This window comes from Cyprinodon variegatus, unplaced genomic scaffold (genome assembly GCF_000732505.1).
Source record: "Cyprinodon variegatus isolate N-32 unplaced genomic scaffold, C_variegatus-1.0 Scaffold727, whole genome shotgun sequence".
Taxonomy (NCBI): domain Eukaryota; kingdom Metazoa; phylum Chordata; class Actinopteri; order Cyprinodontiformes; family Cyprinodontidae; genus Cyprinodon; species Cyprinodon variegatus.
Genome location: NW_015151180.1, coordinates 261,690 through 279,262, shown reverse-complemented (window position 1 = coordinate 279,262; position 17,573 = coordinate 261,690). Strand labels below are relative to the sequence as shown.

The following is a 17,573-nucleotide window of genomic DNA, read 5'->3' as shown; positions in this document are numbered from 1 at the left end:
TCTTCTTCTTCTTCTTCTTCTTCTTCTTCTTGTTTACTGCTGGTGGTTGGCTTTGGTCGCAGTACCGCCACCTTCTGCTCTGGAGTGTAAACGCTTCGCCTATGAGAAAAAGTAGCAGCGCATGAACCGAACGCAACACACGCGAACCGAACCGAGACAGTCGAACCGAGTGGTTCGGAGGGTTATCATAAACCGTTCCATCACTAGTGTGGAAGCATTTCAGGTTCCGTAACTGAATGAGGTTTTAATAGGAATTGCTAGAGTACAACTTTGCTATTTCTGTTATTTGCTGTTGTTTCTCAAATTAAATGCATAACGATATTACAGCTTTCATTGATTTATTTCAAAATTAAAACATTATCTAGCCTTTAAGGTAAAAAAAAAATTTAACCAATAAATCATATTGATCGTGGTTTATTCTTGAGTATTGAAAAAAATTTAATCTTTGGGTCAGGGAATTGATACTGAATGGAATCGACATGATGGGTGTGATTTACACCCCTATTCACCATGGTGGTGGTTTGTTCAGAGTGAGCTGCAGGTGATTGTCAAAGAAGCCTTAGCATTATTGGATTCAGCTTGCTATCATTTTAATGTTTTCTTTATTTAGTTGCTAAATGTTTCTTTTTGTTTCGATTGAATTTATCAGCAGCAGATTTCAGAGATGAGAGCGAAATCATCATTATCGGCCTTTAAAAAAAACATAGTCATCTTCTAATTTATAGTGACTAAGAAATAAATAAATTCATTACTGATAATTGTAAACATTTAAAAGTTTGAGAAAATGTTCAGCTTTCTCCCTGTTTTACTTCCTCTGCAGCACACATTCTGCAGACGCTGTGCCTTGACTTCAGGTGAGTCCTGCTGATCTTCTGGAAGGAGAAAGTTTTTAAGGTCTGTTTGCTTTGAAGCTTTTTAACACCGAATCCTCTCCTCCCAGATAAGTGCCCGGTGGACGCAGCAAAGCTCACTGTCGTCGTGAACAACATAGCTGTAGCCGAGCAGATCGGCGAGCTCTTCATTCACTGTAAATACGGCTGCAAAGCGGCAACCAACGCCGCCGGCGGAGCGGCCGCTTCTGCGGCGGGGAAACCCGGGGACTACGAGGTGGACCCCCTGGGCTGCCCCTTCACCATCAAACTGTCCTGTCGCAAGTATGGCAAGCCGTTATCGTGCAAAGCCGATTGCGAAACAGAGCTCCGTTATTAACCTTTGCTTTCTCTGCAGAGAACATGAAGCAAACTGTGACTACAGGCCGGTGCGCTGCCCCAACAACCCCTCCTGCCCCCCACTGCTCACCATGAACCTGGAGGCCCACCTCAAGGAGTGTGAGCACATCAAATGTCCACACTCCAAATACGGGTGAGTTTATCTACCTCTGCAGACCTTATTTATTCATCCACATCAAACCAGACAGGGTTCCATAAAAACCCTTGTCTCTGTTCCCCACAGCTGCACATTCATAGGGAACCAGGACACGTATGAAACCCACCTGGAGATGTGCAAGTTCGAAGGTCTGAAGGAGTTTCTGCAGCAGACTGACGACAGGTGAGCCACGACTGAGACGAAACGTCTGACGTCAAACATCTGCTCACCTGAAGGGTTCTGAGGAAAACTTCTCTGGGTTCTTGATCAGGTTCCATGAGATGCAGCTGGCTCTGTCCCAGAAGGATCAGGACATCGCCTTCCTGCGCTCCATGCTGGGCAAACTGTCTGAGAAGTTGGATCAGCTGGAGAAAAACCTGGAGCTTAAATTTGGTAAAAACTGGTTTTGTTTGGCTCACATTGTATGGAGTGAATTTGCTTCCACTATTATTGCAAAGACTGTGTTTTGTAAATTAAAGATAGAAAACATTTAAAGGAAAAGTCTGTTCAATGGATCAATATCTGTACCTAAAATTAATATGTGTGCAATGATTTAATGAATTAAGCGTTAATTGGTGATTACTGAGTCTGGGAGCGGCCATTTTTGCCCAAATATAGATTTATCTTTACAAGAACAGAGCCTTTTAATGACATTTAGTCTGTCAGGAACTAATGCTTCTCTGCTGTTTCTCCACTGAAGACGATATGAAGCTAAAGTTGCTTTTCCTCTGATTCGCTTGTCTTTGTGTTTTTTTTTAAGACATGTTGGACGAGAATCAGAGCAAACTCAGCGAGGATCTGATGGAGTTTCGAAGAGATGCCTCCATGTTGAATGTAAGTGTCAAACATTTGTGTGTGCAAACTATTCAGACAATGAGGTCAGATAAGAGAAGGCTTTTAGCAAAACAAATAAATATTTCTGGTAAAATAAAACTAACGTTCAAAAATCCTCAAGTTTAAAGGACAGAAGCATCTGTACAGAAAAATACGGATAAAAAAAGGATAAAAGCATATTTCCTTTATTATAAAACCAATGATGAATCTTTTTTTTGTCTTTGAAAACAAACCTGAGATCAATTCTGCCCCTTAATATGATCTATTCAATAATAATCAACCAAGACCAATTTAAAGTAACGCTATGTAACCCAAGTAGCTTGATTTTAGCGATCCTGTCTGGTAGTACTACTGGCTGCTTTTTACAGTGATCCATGGTGGCAAATCTATTGGGATTTCTGTCAGGCAATTAATTACATCTGCAATAAATTAAGAAAATTATATTTTCTTATCACAGAGATCGCATGACATTTACAGGGTTCCCACGGGTCCTTAAAAAGTCTTAAAAGGCATTGAATTCTTCAAAATAAAACTAAGGCCTTAATTGGTATTAAAATGTCTTAAATTAGTCTTTCGTAGGTCTTAATTTTTAAAACATCATAAATAGGATTTTTTTATTATGATTTATTTCTCAGTTTTGTTCCACCCTTGTCTGTGCAAAACAAAGTTTGTGAATTCAGTTAAATAATTGTTAAAATATATCTGTCATTTGTGTTTTTTTAGCTTTCTTCCTGTATGGGAAGCTTTTCAAAATTTGAAACATTAGTGCAGTGGTTTATGTTAAAATAAACCTTTGGGTTAAGTGGTTGCAAGCGGGTTTTTCTTGTGTTTCTTGTGAATTTGGTCTTACATTTTTTATTTCAAAAGTCTTGAATTTAACTTGCCTTATGCTGTAGGAACCCTGATTTAACAAGAGACTCATTTATTCTGGCCCCAGCCCTCTAAGTTGCGTTCATAACCATAAAGTGGGTTTACTTCCGCAGAAAATGTGGATTGTTGCATCGCTTTAAAAAAAACGCATGAAAATATAAAAGTATGATTGTAAAAGACATAAAACACCTGAATATAATCTATATAGTCTTGTACTTTATTTCTTTATGAGAAGTCTAAATCTTTTTAAAAGTGTGATATATTACCCAGCACTGATTTTAGACATAAAAATCTTTTGTTAAATCATTACTTGAAGCTGTACAGTCTTTCATTTAGGATCAGCCACTTGAAGATGTGCCCTCTGTGTTTCTACACCCTGCAGCTTTCTCTCTCCGGTTCTTTTTCCTGAAAAGAGATCACTCTGGTCAAACTCTTTAAATAAGACTTCATAACTCATATGTATTAAAGAACCAGGAGACATGTTAACAGATTCTGATAGAAATTGTAATCTTACACAGATCAGAGAAGTTGCTTAGAATTACAGAAGGAAGCTGCTCACCTCCGGGCTCACCTCTCAGGAAGTGGCCCCGATTAACAGTTAAAAAGGCATTTTATTCATAACCAGTCTGCCACGTCATGATTAGACATCCATGGCTCCAGCCTTATCAAAATATTACACTTTGTTCTTAGCTGAAGGACGCCGCTATCATTCCATTTCCAAATCTTTGCCACCTACAGAATGAAGATTAAAACTGTGTATCCAGACAGAGAAACTGTCTTAATTAGATAAACTATTGTGGAAAATATCAGTTCTGCCACGCAACAGGTGTAATAAACTCACACATCAATGATAATTATTCTAACAGTAGATCGTGTTCACCTGTTTTATAATAATATTTTAAAAGGAAGAGGCTGATTCCAGGGAAGTCATTTATAGAACAGCTGAGGGAATATTATGGCGCGTTCAGATGCAGTGTTTACACCCTGGACAGCGTCATGAAGTAGGAAGCTGAATTTAATGAACCAAAAAAAGATCATGTGTGCCGCTGTTGTTTTGGAGATATTAAAGATTATTTATTGGTAACACCTTCAATAACCATGTCATTACATGGTAATAACATAGCAAGGTATACTATATTACTAGGTAACAAGAAACACTTATTGGAGAATTTTGGTGTTGTGCTTCAAATTTTAGGCAAGCAAGATTAAGTCAGACTTCTTAGATGTCAAACCGTTATTAACAGGTGACTCAGTCATTTCACTGACAGCAATAAATGAATATGTTATTATCTAGTAAAATGCAGTTTATTACTTATAACAGGAAACCAAACCTAGAAGACAGCGAGCCAGTCTTCTTAACTTAACTCTTATTTATATGTAACTTCAGTTCAGTTTTGTCAATCAGCGTCTGCAGTTTTATCAAGTTACAATTTACTTTGTAAGCTGTTGGTAGGTTGTGGCCAAAATAGAAACTTATGTAGTGACCTAATGAATAGTGCTGGGTATTTTCGCAAGAGTCCTGAATCGATTCGATTTTGATTCATACGGTTCTAAATCAATTAATTTCGATTCAATCTGTTTTTACAACAATGAAAGTGGTTCAACTGTGTTTCAAAATACTCATGTATTTTATTTTTTACCTGTCATGTTAAACACAAAATGCAAACTTGTAAATCGGACAGTTTAAACTTGAGATGTGAACAAAACTGCCTGAAAAGTCCAAACAAAGCAGAACTGCATTATCCTCAATGCACAAACCATATTTGCAGCGTCGTCTGTAACAACCACAGGGTGTTTGCTGGTCAGCCCCCATATGTTAATGTCTTCAATCAACCTATTAGCTGTATTTGCAGCTGTCTGGCTTGAAGTATTTTGAGTGCATCTTTCCTGCTCATTTAAATGATAATGTCACGCATGTCACTATAAAACTAATCGCTCTCATTCCCTAGACATCGATTTTGCAACAATGTAGAGGAATTGATTCAAAATCGATTTAATCAACTTTTTTACCCAGCCCTACTAATGGAGATTAACCACCAAAAGTCTCCATTGTTATATAGTAACATACAATTATAATTATATTCAGCTAATTAACATATAAACCTTAATTTTGGGGTTATTGCCAAATAATCTTGTTACAGAGCAAGATATGTCGACTTGCTTTCTTATTACCATGTTATTACATGGTTATTGATGTACTGTAAAATGAAGCGTTACCTGTTTATTAGCTCACCCAGAGGTCAATTATCCCCCATTAAGCTCTGAACTGAGTCAAAATTATCCAGTGTACTTTTTCAGTGCTACTTTTTTTGTGCAGGTAAAACTATCGTTTGTGTGGATTCAGGCTTCAAGATAAAATTTTAATTACGCCCATCTCTGCAGACGTTAGTGCTGCGCTCGTTCCTCGTTGCATAACATCACATGTCATTCCTGTGCTGATATTAAATATACCGGTGGGCATGTTTACCTTATTTAGTGGCTGGAATAATTGTTTAATATTTAGTAAATCACCAGCATCCTAGACCCTTTGCTTTGGACCCTGCCATCCCAGCAATAGCTCACCAGACTCCATTCATCTCATCAAGTGAGTCCAATCTGAACATGATGACTTGATGAGATGACTGGAGTCTGGCGAGCTACTGCTTGGTTGGAAAGAAAACCTGCAGCCACTTTGACACCCCTGGCCTAGGACAAAATTAAAATGGCTTTTTTTTTAAAAGACACCTAAAAACCTCTGGAGAGCATTGCTTATTTCTACATTTTTTAACATTATTTTTTCTATATTCCATTTTAACTGAGAAAATGTTCACCTCGACTGCACTTCTTTAGACTACATAACAGCCGGTCCCTGATTGGCTGCCGCGTCTCGACATAATAGAAAAGGTCAGCTCGTTTCAAACTCAGCGATCGCCGCTCCGCTCTCTCCATGCGATGCTGCTGTTTGAAGCCTCAGCTCCATCACCACTAAACTCTCTTCCTCTTGCACGTTTCCTCTGTCCATAGCGTTCCTTGACAGTGTCGTTTCTACGTCACCAATTTAGTGCTACTTGGTCCCAATGGAATTTCCCTTTGGGAACCAACTAGCACTAAGTTGCTAACTGGTTAGCAAGATGCTTCAGACAAATTGGCAACAATTAAAAAGCTTCCGCCACAACAATAACAACCCTGCTCCCTTGATAATCGACCAATCACGTTCACTTTATTCACTCGTGTAAAGTCGTGCACCACTCGGAAGAATTTGGAAATGCAAAGGTTGGAACAGCCGCTTCCCTACGACTTTAAAAGAAAAGGGTTTTTAAAGTAACAACATTTTAAAAAAGTACATTTTTTTAATTTGTTTCATATTTTATTTTGTCAAATTATTTTCTTCAAATTCTTTTACACTTTAAATTTTATAATGTTCTATATTTTTGTTTTGTTAAATTTTCTTTTTCAGGTTGAGTTTAATGAATAGAGTTCTTTTTAAATAGTGTTTTACGGATCACACTCTTCACATCTGTGTTTTAAAGTGAAGAGAAGGTGATCTGTGAAATGCAAAAAAAAAAACAACTAATAATTGAAGCGTGCAATATTCATAAATATAATTTTTTTTTTAACTATTTAAAAAATGAAATAATGGTGAAAAAACATTTGTTTTTGACAAAGCAAATTTTAGAAAAAGCTAAATTACTTCAAATATCTTTTGATTTTCTAGATTGTATTTCTTTTTTCCAAAACATAAATTTACAAACGGTTTTCTTTGCTGCCAACATAAATGGAACAGATTTCTCTCCATAAGATTCTTTGTGTAAAGTTGAGCTTTGTCTCCTCAGGATGAGCTGTCACACATCAACGCCAGGCTCAACATGGGAATCCTTGGCTGTAAGAATCTCTTTACCTTCGCTTCTTCTCCCTTCTTTTTAACTTTTCCATCCTAAATTCAAACCCAGCTCCTCTCGTCTCTCAGCCTACGACCCACAGCAGATCTTTAAGTGTAAAGGGACGTTTGTCGGCCACCAGGGGCCCGTCTGGTGTCTGTGCGTCTACTCTACCGGAGACCTCCTTTTCTCCGGCTCTTCTGACAAAACAATTAAGGTAAAAAATCTCTCTTGATGAAACCACTATGCTACGTTCACACCTAAAGCAGCAGAAGCAGATGGTTTACATGCAAAGTCAATGGTTGATGCACATCTTGGCATAGTTAAAGGTCCAGCAGCGCCTCAGGAGCTTCTGAGGGGGACGCGCTGCGAAAGCAGCAGCTTCTGGAGCTGGAAAAATTAAATTTTTGCTGCTCGGCGCTCCACATCAACCAATCAGAGAAGCTGAAGCCGCACAGAGGTGGCAGCATCATGCTGAGGGGATGCTTCCGTTTAGTGGAAGCAGAGAAGATGACTGGCAGAGGAGTACAATATGTAAAACTAAAGGGTAGTCTGTGCCCCCCCCCCCCATTCTTAAAACATCACTTAAGTATATTTAATGTATTTAGATGTTAGGAGGAGAAAGATCTACTGATCCGATTCTCTGAGTCTATCTGCTCTGATTTCGACCAATTAGCAGGATGAAATATCTGATGAATGACGCCGGATTTAATCTGGATGAACTGACTGAACTGATGAAGTTTTCAGGTGGACTTTCTCGCTTAAAAAAATATTAAAACTACTTTTTACCCATTGATCACAGCAAATATAGCTGCCATTGTTACAGGCAAAGAAAGGATCGGGTAGCTCCGCCCAACGCGCATCAGACCCACTTTTCAGCACGCGTTTTTGCTGCTCCTGCTGCTCGCTGTGGGAAGAAGCATTACACTGATCTTTATGTTTTTATCTAAATTGTTTACACATTCCAATCAGACGTTCCGTGTAACCATGCATTGTTTCGCCTCCTTTAAGGTGTGGGACACCTGCACTACTTACAAGTGTCAGAAAACCCTGGAAGGTCACGATGGGATTGTCCTGGCTCTGTGCATCCAGGGGTAATATAAAGCAGACACACGTTTTGCTCCATAGTGTCGTTCTCTTTGCAGCGCTAAGCAACAGGACGTTTTACCTTTGTCTCCACAGAAACAAACTGTACAGCGGATCTGCTGATTGCACCATCATTGTAAGCAGCCTTCATCCGTTCTATCAATGCCACCGTATCATAGTTTGCTTTCAGGAAAAAGAAGCCCTTTGTATTGCTTGTTCCCTGTGTAGGTGTGGGACATCCAGACCCTGCAGAAGGTGAATACGATCCGTGCCCATGACAACCCCGTGTGCACGCTGGTCTCCTCCCACAACATGCTGTTCAGCGGCTCCCTCAAGGCCATTAAGGTACGCAGCCTTTGGAGGAATTTTATCCCACCTGGAATTTCAGTCTGAGTTGAGCTGATTGCCGACAGGAAAGAATGTGGAAGACATTTATAGATTTATTAAATTTTTTTCTAGCTTGAAAGGTAATAACGAAAGGTTAGATGTTTTTAAGCATTACAACTAGTCATTAGAACGCCAGACTTTTATCGCACGATAAACTAAATATTGCTGTTGATCTATTTTCAAAGTTAAGTTGGAAGGTGAGTCTATATTGATGATAATTTTATCCTCGATATTGTAGCGTGTTTGCTAGCAAGTAACTCACACTAAAGCCAAGGTCCAGCAATGATGCGCTTTGTTTATGCAACGAAAGATACCAGGAAATACTTGTTCACTTATATCCAACTGGTGAAACATTCTTCCGATGGTGCCACTTACAGCTGCAGCCTCCAGAACATAATGTTAGCTTAGTATGAACAGACTACCAACACAAACAGCCCTGTTTAACACAAGACTAGGATAAATGGTGATGTTTTCCCCATCTTGACGTTACCCAGCAGCCCTTACTGCTTCTCCAGCCTCACAGGACATTACAATGACAGCCTGAGTGACTGGTGGAAAAAGGAGAAATAGTTTGACACAAACCTGCGGACTGTAAACAGTTCATCATGACCTATTATGTAGGCCTACAGTTCAGAATTATGGTTATGTTATTAAATAATTGTCTTATTAAACACAAATATATCTTATTGAACATTATTTATTTTCATCTCCAGTTATTGTAGAAAAGCTTTTTCAAATAGTTTGTGATGAATTTTGGAAACAGGAGATGTGTACCTGGTCTAATGCGCCACCTGGCTTGAGAAACCAGATTTTTATTTATTTACTTATTATTTAGGTAGCACACACACGTCATCCTTATCTTATAAAATTCTTATATCTTATTTGTACTTACAATCTTATTTTCCTCTCTTTTTTTAAACGATTGCACTGCCAGAAAACATTTCCCGCAAGGGATTCATAAAGTAAAAGTGATTCTGATTCAGGAACCCATTTGGCAGAATTCAAATTAGCAGTTTTAATCTAGATTATTTAATCTCTACAGTTAGATTAATCTAGATTAAACAAATTAATCTATGCCCACCACTAATTAAATCCAAAAACGTTCAGGTATTTTCTATTACTTTTCATGTCCGCTTAGATACTGATATATCAGCATAAATCAAACATAGCTTTATAACTTATTTTATGATTCATTAACATTTCTGAAACAGAATAATCTTAATCCATAGAGTGAGACAAACTTTGAACTGAGTGGATAGATAGTGTTTCTATGAAGGTTCTGATATCTTAGAGGCAGGCTAATATACTAAAGTAGTTTATTCTAAACGAATTAGAATCCGAAATGGTTTTCTAGCATTTGTCTTCAACCTCTTTTTAAACGTACACATCAAACAAAGTCCGGTTGAGATCTGATTAGTAAAACACAGTATGTAAAACTAAAAGGTAGTCTCTTGGATTTTCAAAAGTCAAAACAGGAATGGTTTGAAAGGTGAAGGCCACTGACATTTTTTCCTCTCATCTTTTCTGACTCTCTTTCACCAGTTTTGCATTTGGCTAGGGTCACTGTCACTACTGTTAGCATGAGGACGCCATCTGTTGTCTCATTAGGAGCATGCCCCGACATTGTCAGGCATGCATACACACACGTAGGGGACACACAAATTACTGAATACCGTTTTGAGTCGCTGCAATGAAATTTCAGCAAAATGGAGTAGCCTGTCGCATCATTTTTTCACTGTAATTTTTGGGATGTCTTCAAATTCAGCCCTCTGTAGGTTGATCATTTTAATTTCCATCAAATGATGTGGCATCCTTTTGTTCCTAAAACATCACCCGGTCCTTATCAGTATAAATAAACAGCATGACTTTTTTCCCCTTTGATATCTGATATATATATTTATATTTATATGCCTGTGTCGAAAAAGTTCAGGCTCAGTATTTATTTATTTATTTATTTATTTATTTGCTTTAATCCCTGTATCTGAAATGAAAAAGTTGCAGTGGGACGTCCCTCAGTGACCCGATTGCTGCAGGAAAAGGTATTCTTTATTAGCTGGAAGCAAATCAAAGTCACATCTTGTAAGATAATAAAAATGAGGCCCTATTTTATGTTCGTCGATCCCATAAAAACTTCCAATTTTTCATATAAAAATGAATTCCTGGTTGGCTGAAGGTTTCAGTTTTTACTTTTTTTTTTGTTTTATTTCTCCCCTCAAATCCTCACAGACTGGCTTTAACACGTAGGAGTAGCAGCCAACTGTATTGGTTTGGAATCTGAAATAGAGAAATGAAAGCAAGTTTGCTTTGGCCTTGACTCGTTGCCATGGATACAAGAAAGGAGGAGGAGGACTATTGTTTTTGGTTACTGTGGTCGGTGGAAGGACTTTCCCTTCGTCTCCCACTCAGTTCAGTACGTGACCGGGCTCACGGCTTCGTTCAGCATGGCTCAGTGCTTAAGTCATTGCTTAATGGTTTCATTGTGTTCACTGCTGGTTTTGGTGGAAATTCAAAGCTTTCTGCACCTGCAGCAGTGGCTTTATTTCTTTATTTAGTACCAGGCACTGCAGTGTTTTTTCAAACCTCTTTTTTATATATAAATATATATGGTGGGCCATTATCTATTTGTGCAACACATAATGCAGGGTATGCTTATTAACACTTATTAGTCACAAATATATCTTATTGAATATTATTTATTTTCATCAGCAGTTATCAAAGCTTTGTCAAGCAGTTTGGAAACAGGAGATGAGCCTCTTTCCTAATCCGTCACCTGGCCTGAGAAACCTGTTCAAAGACTTACTTTTACATATTATTTAGGTATCACACACATATCATCCTTATTTTATTATTACCCTTATTTTTTTTTTATCTTTATCTTATTTATTATTATATCTTATTTGTACTTACAATCTTATTTTTATCTCTTCTGTGAATGGTTGCACTACAAGAAAAACATTTCCCGCAAGGGATTATTTAACTAATTCTGATTCATGAATTAAATTCATGAAACATAATCAAATTAGCCATTTTAATCTAGATTAATTCCAAGATTACAGTGAGATTAATCTAGATTAAAGAAATGTATCTATGCCCACCACAAATAAATATAAACCGTATATATATATATATATATATATATATATATACACATACTGTATAGGGATGGGACGATTTATGAAAACTGTCCAAACCGTTCGGTTCGATTCGCATGTGTTTCGTTCGGTTCATGCGCTGCTCCTTTTTCTCATAGGCGAAGCGATTACACTCCAGAGCAGAAGGTGGCGGTACTGCGACCAAAGCCAACCACCAGCAGTAAACAAGAAGAAGAAGAAGCTAAGCAGCTTAGCCGGGTGTAGCAGAAAAAAATCAGTTGTTATGGAGAATTGTGTCGGACTGGCGAGTGGGAAAGAACAGGAGTTGGAAGACGCGCCAGCAGCACTTTATAGGTCTGCTGTATGGGACCGCTTTGCATTTAGAGTGACCTACGATGACGGCGGAAAGAAAGTTGTGGATTAAAGTGCAACAGTGTGCAAGCATTGTGCAACACGTTTTGTTTATGCTAACAGCAACATGACCAACATGTCATGCTAACCCCGAAATCCCTCATACTCCATCAGCACTCCGCCCCGCTGCGCTCCAGACCGGCTGCTCAAAGCAAAGCCTACAGCCCCCACTGTGGCTCCCATTCGCTCCCCTCTGAGTTCCTTGGAGATGGTAGAGAGCATGCGCGAGATGATTAAATTCAAAGCAGCAAAACATACGGAAATGATCCAGGGTTTCCGCGGATCATTTAAAATAATTACAATTCATTATTTTTTGGCCAATTTTTTCATTAATTTTTATGGGATTTCGGTGTAACAATCAACATGTATCGAACCGAACCGAAAACCGTGACCAGAAACCGTGAATCGAACCGAACCGTGGATTTTGTGAACCGTTCCACCCCTTATATATATATATATATACACACATACTGTATAATAGTTTCCTGTTTTTTTTTTAATCTTAATATATTGAGTTTGGTAATGTGTAGGAAAATATTTTTGTTTAGTCAATATTTAACTCATCTGGAAATACTACAAGAGAAAACTCGGTTATGAGGTATTGGGCGCTTATCAATTAATCATTAAATTAGATTGACTTTAGAGTCATTAATCAATAACTTGCATTATTAATTTGTCTGAACTTTATAATTGAACGTAAAAGTGACCAAATAAACAAAGGAAAGAACTTCTCTGCATCTAGCTGTCGGGTTCTTTATGGTTAAAGCTTAAAATTAGGGTAAACATTAAACATTGGGTCAGTGTTTTAAAGATGGCGGCTCTCCTTAGATGTCTCTCCACTAGCTCATTGGAAAAAAAACATTTATTTCTGTTCCTATGGTAACCCACCACTGTTCCTGGTGCCTGTTTAAAACCCACCTGTACTCTGAGAGAGGCAGGAGTTCATTCAATGTATTTAGGAGAACCGCTCCTCTCTTCTCTGGGTTCTTTGTGTTGCATCTAGTGTGTGTGTCTGTATCGGTGTAGGTGTGGGACATAGTCGGGACGGAGCTGAAGCTGAAGAAGGAGCTGACCGGACTGAATCACTGGGTCAGAGCGCTGGTGGCCTCCCAGAACCACCTGTACAGCGGCTCCTATCAGACCATCAAGGTATGTAAGAAAATGTTCACTCAAACTCCAGATCGGTTTGGTCGATGTTCCGATCATAACGCATCAAATGGTTCCTAAAAATGATGATCTATTAATCCTTCTGAAAATCCCTAGAGATTCAGTGACTTCTATCACCTTCTAACTCCATGTTTCGTCCCTCTTTGCTGGCAGATCTGGGATATCCGCTCTCTGGAGTGTGTTCACGTCCTGCAGACCAGCGGGGGCAGCGTTTACTCCATCGCCGTCACCAACCACCACATCGTCTGTGGCACCTATGAGAACCTCATCCATGTAAGAATCTCACCTAAACACCCAGACCTGCTTTCCTTCCTTTTTATTAACAGTCTACATAGACTGGGAATACTGGAACTGGTTCTGGATGTGTGATCAGACCCTCTACAGACGGACCTGCTTCAGTCACACCAAGTTTTTTTAAACCGTTTTCTTCCAAATACCTTTAAAAATATTAAAGGTATTCCAGAGGCAGCTATCTGAACTCCTCCAGCTGCAGGGCGGGATGCTGACGCTGTGGGTCTGTGTTGTAGGTGTGGGACATTGAGTCCAAGGAGCAGGTCCGAACCTTGACGGGCCATGTTGGAACAGTCTACGCTCTGGCTGTCATCTCCACTCCTGACCAGACTAAAGTGTTCAGCGCCTCCTACGACCGCTCCCTCAGGGTGAGTGTGGTGGCTGCAGTAACACCCTGCAGGTAGATTATAAGTGGGAAAAAATGGACTCCGCTTGTGTTGCAGGTGTGGAGCATGGACAACATGATCTGCACCCAGACTCTGCTCAGACACCAAGGCAGTGTGACGGCGCTGGCCGTCTCCAGGGGGCGCCTGTTCTCCGGAGCCGTGGATAGCACCGTCAAGGTAAAACCGACCGTATCTGCTTCGTCTGATTGGGCCTCGACCTTATGGAGGGATTTTTATTCCTTTATTTCTACAAGCAAAGGACACATTTTGGGAATTAAGTTTTAAAAATAATAAAAATAAAAAAAACATTTTGTAAATTGATTTTAGAGATTCAATATTTTTTTTGAAATCTTGAAATATAACTCAAAGTCGTAGGGAAATCATATTTAAATGTCAAATAATTCTGGCTTAAGAATGTATATAAATGTACTCTTTATCAGACCAGATTGTCCCAAAAGTTAGAAAATTTCTATTTAAAAAAAAAAATCCTGTCTTAAAATCTGTATTTTTTGCAGGACAGTTAGTTCTACGTCAGCCTGAACACCTAAATTCAGCCAATCATAGATCAACGGTCATCTGTCAATCACATTTTTTCGTTCATAGCATTTTTATTCATATGTCGCAGCTAATATACGCAACGGTTGAAATAAGAATAATTTCCCATTGAGTTCCGTCCCAGTGTTCACGGGGATGGACGTCTGTGTCTTCAGCAGGCGTAGAGCTAACAGAACTGGCAGCGTTGCGAGGCAAGGGCTCAAACATGTACGGCTGTAAGCCTTCTACACCAAACCAAGCTTCTGCCGCCCTGGCGTCCTTTTCCACAACATCTTCATCCTTGCTTTCCTCCTCTAAATAAAAAATATATGACGGAGGAGACTCATCCACGACCTCCGACACTAAACTCTCCTCCTCTTGCATGTTTCCTCTGTCCATAGCGTTCCTTGACAGTGTCATTTCTAAGTCACCAATTTAGTGCTACTTGGTCCCAATGGAATTTCCCATTGAGAACCTACTAGCACTAAGTTGCTAACTGGTTAGCAAGACGCTTCCGACAAACCGGACACAACCAAACTTGTTTGCGAACCTTCCACCACAACAATCCCGCCCCCTTTTAAACAACCGATCACGTTCACTTTTTTCACTTGTGTAAAGTCGGGCACCACTCGGGAGAATTCAGACTTTAAAAACAATGGAGAACTTAAAAAAAAAAAAAAATTCTTCATAATTCTTTTTCAAGTTTGGGTTTTATAATAACTAAAACAGATTTTATATTGTCAAATAACTTTTTTTAAATTCTGTTTTTTAAAGGTTTTTCACATTTTATATTTGAAATGGATTATTTTTTGAGTTTGAGTTTTATGAATTGGCATTAATGTAATATGTTTAACAGATCATATTCTTTTCACTTGTGGCCCAGTACAAACGGTCCCACTTTGACCAGTGCAAATGTTGTTACTGGGATTTCTAATTCCACAGCTAAAGCCGCCCATAGAAGTGAAGAGAATGTTATCTGGAAAATCCAATTTGAAAAGAAAGCAATTCGTAAAACTCCGGTCATTGGACTCATAAATATCACACAGGGACAAAGTAATCTGATCATCTCTGTCCTTCTCTCTCAGGTGTGGACTTGCTAAACGGACCATCGGCTCTGCAGGCATCCAGCAGACTTTGTTCTCTGCTAACTTCTCCAAAAGACTCCCCTGTTCTGCAAACATCTCTGAACGTGACTCTCTTCATCGCCGTGGCCTCAACGCCGACTCTTCAGCCGCCGCCTCACAGCCGGCCCTAACCGGAAAGGATGGAGCAGAAAGCAGACGCTATGGTGTCAATTTTGTTCCATTATTGTTCCAAGCAAAGATCAGGTTTTGTAAATAAGAAAAAAAAGAAATGCAATCCACAAATGAAACTTTTTTTGAGAGTAGCTTCCTGCTTTCTTCAATTTTATTTTTACATTTCTTTCCACATTTATCATTCAAATAAAATTTTTCAAAATAATTTTTCTGAAGTTATATTTTCAAAATGTAATTTTCTTTAAAAAAACATTTTTTAATCCTTGTTTTTCAGATTTATTGTTTAAATCGCACTTTTCAAATTACATTCTACAAATCAAATTCTCCTCTTTTCAAGCACAACACAAACGCTAGCTTTTATCCGCACATCGACCAATAAAGATGTTGCCTTTAATGCCCATTAAGACCAATAGAGACATGTCTTCACACCCCCAGATGTAAAAAGAACGTGAAATTTTCTATGAAAGGAATGCCATTTGTAAAACTTTTTCTGAAAATCTGAAATTTGAAGAAGAAAAAATATATAAAATATGTAAAGAATGAAATGAATAGAAAAAAATATGAAAAGTAACTTGAAAAGGAGAAATAAAAACTAAATGAGAAGACAGCAAAAAGCTACTCTCAAAACATTTTTTAAACTTACATTTTTAGATTTTCTATATTTCCATTTACAAAATGTATCCTTTCGTTTAAACAATAATGGAGCAAAGTTCACTCCATAGACGATCATTCTGACTCCTCACTCTCAAAGACTGGTTTCCACTCCATGCGTTTCCCTTCTTTTCTGTGGCCTTTCTCTGTGGTTTTCATCGTAAACTCGAGGCTCGATCATTGAAGGCGCAGACCTTGAACCGGTCGACCCCGCTTTCTGTACGCTGCCTTTAAAAAAAACACTCTGAATCTAGAAAAGTCTTTGAAGAAGTGAACGATCTCTAAAGTGTCCATTGTTATGATAAGGTTGTTTGCAGAGCTACTCTATGCTTGTACAGTTGTGTCATATATTTTTTTCTCCGACGGTAAAGAAGGATGGTTCTTCTGCATGCACATCTCTGTTAAAGTGTAAAGGACTTCTTTTTAATAACATAAAAACAAGTGCCATATAATTCAGTTGTATCGATGCATCTTACGCTCCTTTCTCTGCAACTGTCAATATAAGAAGAGGAGATGGAAACTGTAATCTTGTCTTGAAGAAGTTGTTTTAGGACCCATATTGGGTTAAGAATAATGAAAACGATGAAATGCAGACCCTTGATGTTATCCATTTAACACGTTAGCTTAACATTTTTTAAAGTGTTTTTTTTTATATATTATTTTAGCTCACATGGACTGTAGCTTTGGTACAGAAGAAGGAAAGAGAATCGAATGAGACAAAGTGTCTGACTTCACTGATCCGGTTTGGTGATTTCTTGTATACTTCTAATCATTTAAGATCAAGTTTATCATTGATCAATAAACGGTTGTACTCTTTGACGACTGCTGATCTGATTTATTTCATTTCAATATATATGGGGGTATTTCACAACCATTAAATTACCTTTAAAGAGGTCTAATCACATAATATGTCTATGAAAGCAGTGTAACTATTAGCCACTAGGGGCCTTAGAACGGTGACCTCCAGGTTTAGTTCCCTTATGAAACTAAACCTGCTCCCTCATTGATAACAGACCAGCAGACGGAGAAGTTAATGGGTTAAATAAATAACCTATGGTAAATAAAATTAACCAGTCTACTTTAAAGAACAAGAAATGTTTTTGATCAGTATGGGGTAAGAAAGCTCCATGAAAAAACAACAGTAAATGAAAGTCAGTGTGGATGAAGTTATACACTCGCTGCTTTGTTTTAAAAAAATAGAAATATAAAAAATATAACCGCGAATGTCTCGGGGACAGTGATTTGCCTACATGTTATGAATGCTGGCATACCATTAATGATAAATTATGAACAGTTTAGTTTGTGCCTTCAAGTCGTTTGCCCATAGGAAGACGTTACCTGGATATAACCTAACGTAATATATCTTCGGAACAGCTCCAAATTACA

The 17,573-nt window shown here is 38.4% G+C and overlaps 1 protein-coding gene across 2 annotated transcripts in view; it reads left to right on the top strand.

Moving 5' to 3' along the window:
* traf7 (TNF receptor associated factor 7) overlaps positions 1–15,434 on the top strand; it is a 25,445-nt gene extending 10,011 nt beyond the window's left edge. For both annotated transcript variants that reach the window (XM_015395151.1, XM_015395150.1), the window contains exons 7-22: positions 821–854; positions 941–1,154; positions 1,228–1,362; positions 1,453–1,548; positions 1,637–1,758; positions 2,126–2,199; positions 6,882–6,930; positions 7,016–7,143; positions 7,938–8,020; positions 8,109–8,148; positions 8,241–8,357; positions 12,929–13,051; positions 13,223–13,342; positions 13,597–13,728; positions 13,804–13,923; positions 15,366–15,434. In XM_015395151.1, the coding sequence (XP_015250637.1) occupies positions 821–854; positions 941–1,154; positions 1,228–1,362; positions 1,453–1,548; positions 1,637–1,758; positions 2,126–2,199; positions 6,882–6,930; positions 7,016–7,143; positions 7,938–8,020; positions 8,109–8,148; positions 8,241–8,357; positions 12,929–13,051; positions 13,223–13,342; positions 13,597–13,728; positions 13,804–13,923; positions 15,366–15,380 (1,602 nt within the window). In that variant the 3' untranslated portion in view covers positions 15,381–15,434. The remainder of the gene's footprint in view (positions 1–820; positions 855–940; positions 1,155–1,227; positions 1,363–1,452; positions 1,549–1,636; positions 1,759–2,125; positions 2,200–6,881; positions 6,931–7,015; positions 7,144–7,937; positions 8,021–8,108; positions 8,149–8,240; positions 8,358–12,928; positions 13,052–13,222; positions 13,343–13,596; positions 13,729–13,803; positions 13,924–15,365) is intronic.
* Positions 15,435–17,573: the final 2,139 nt, after the last annotated feature.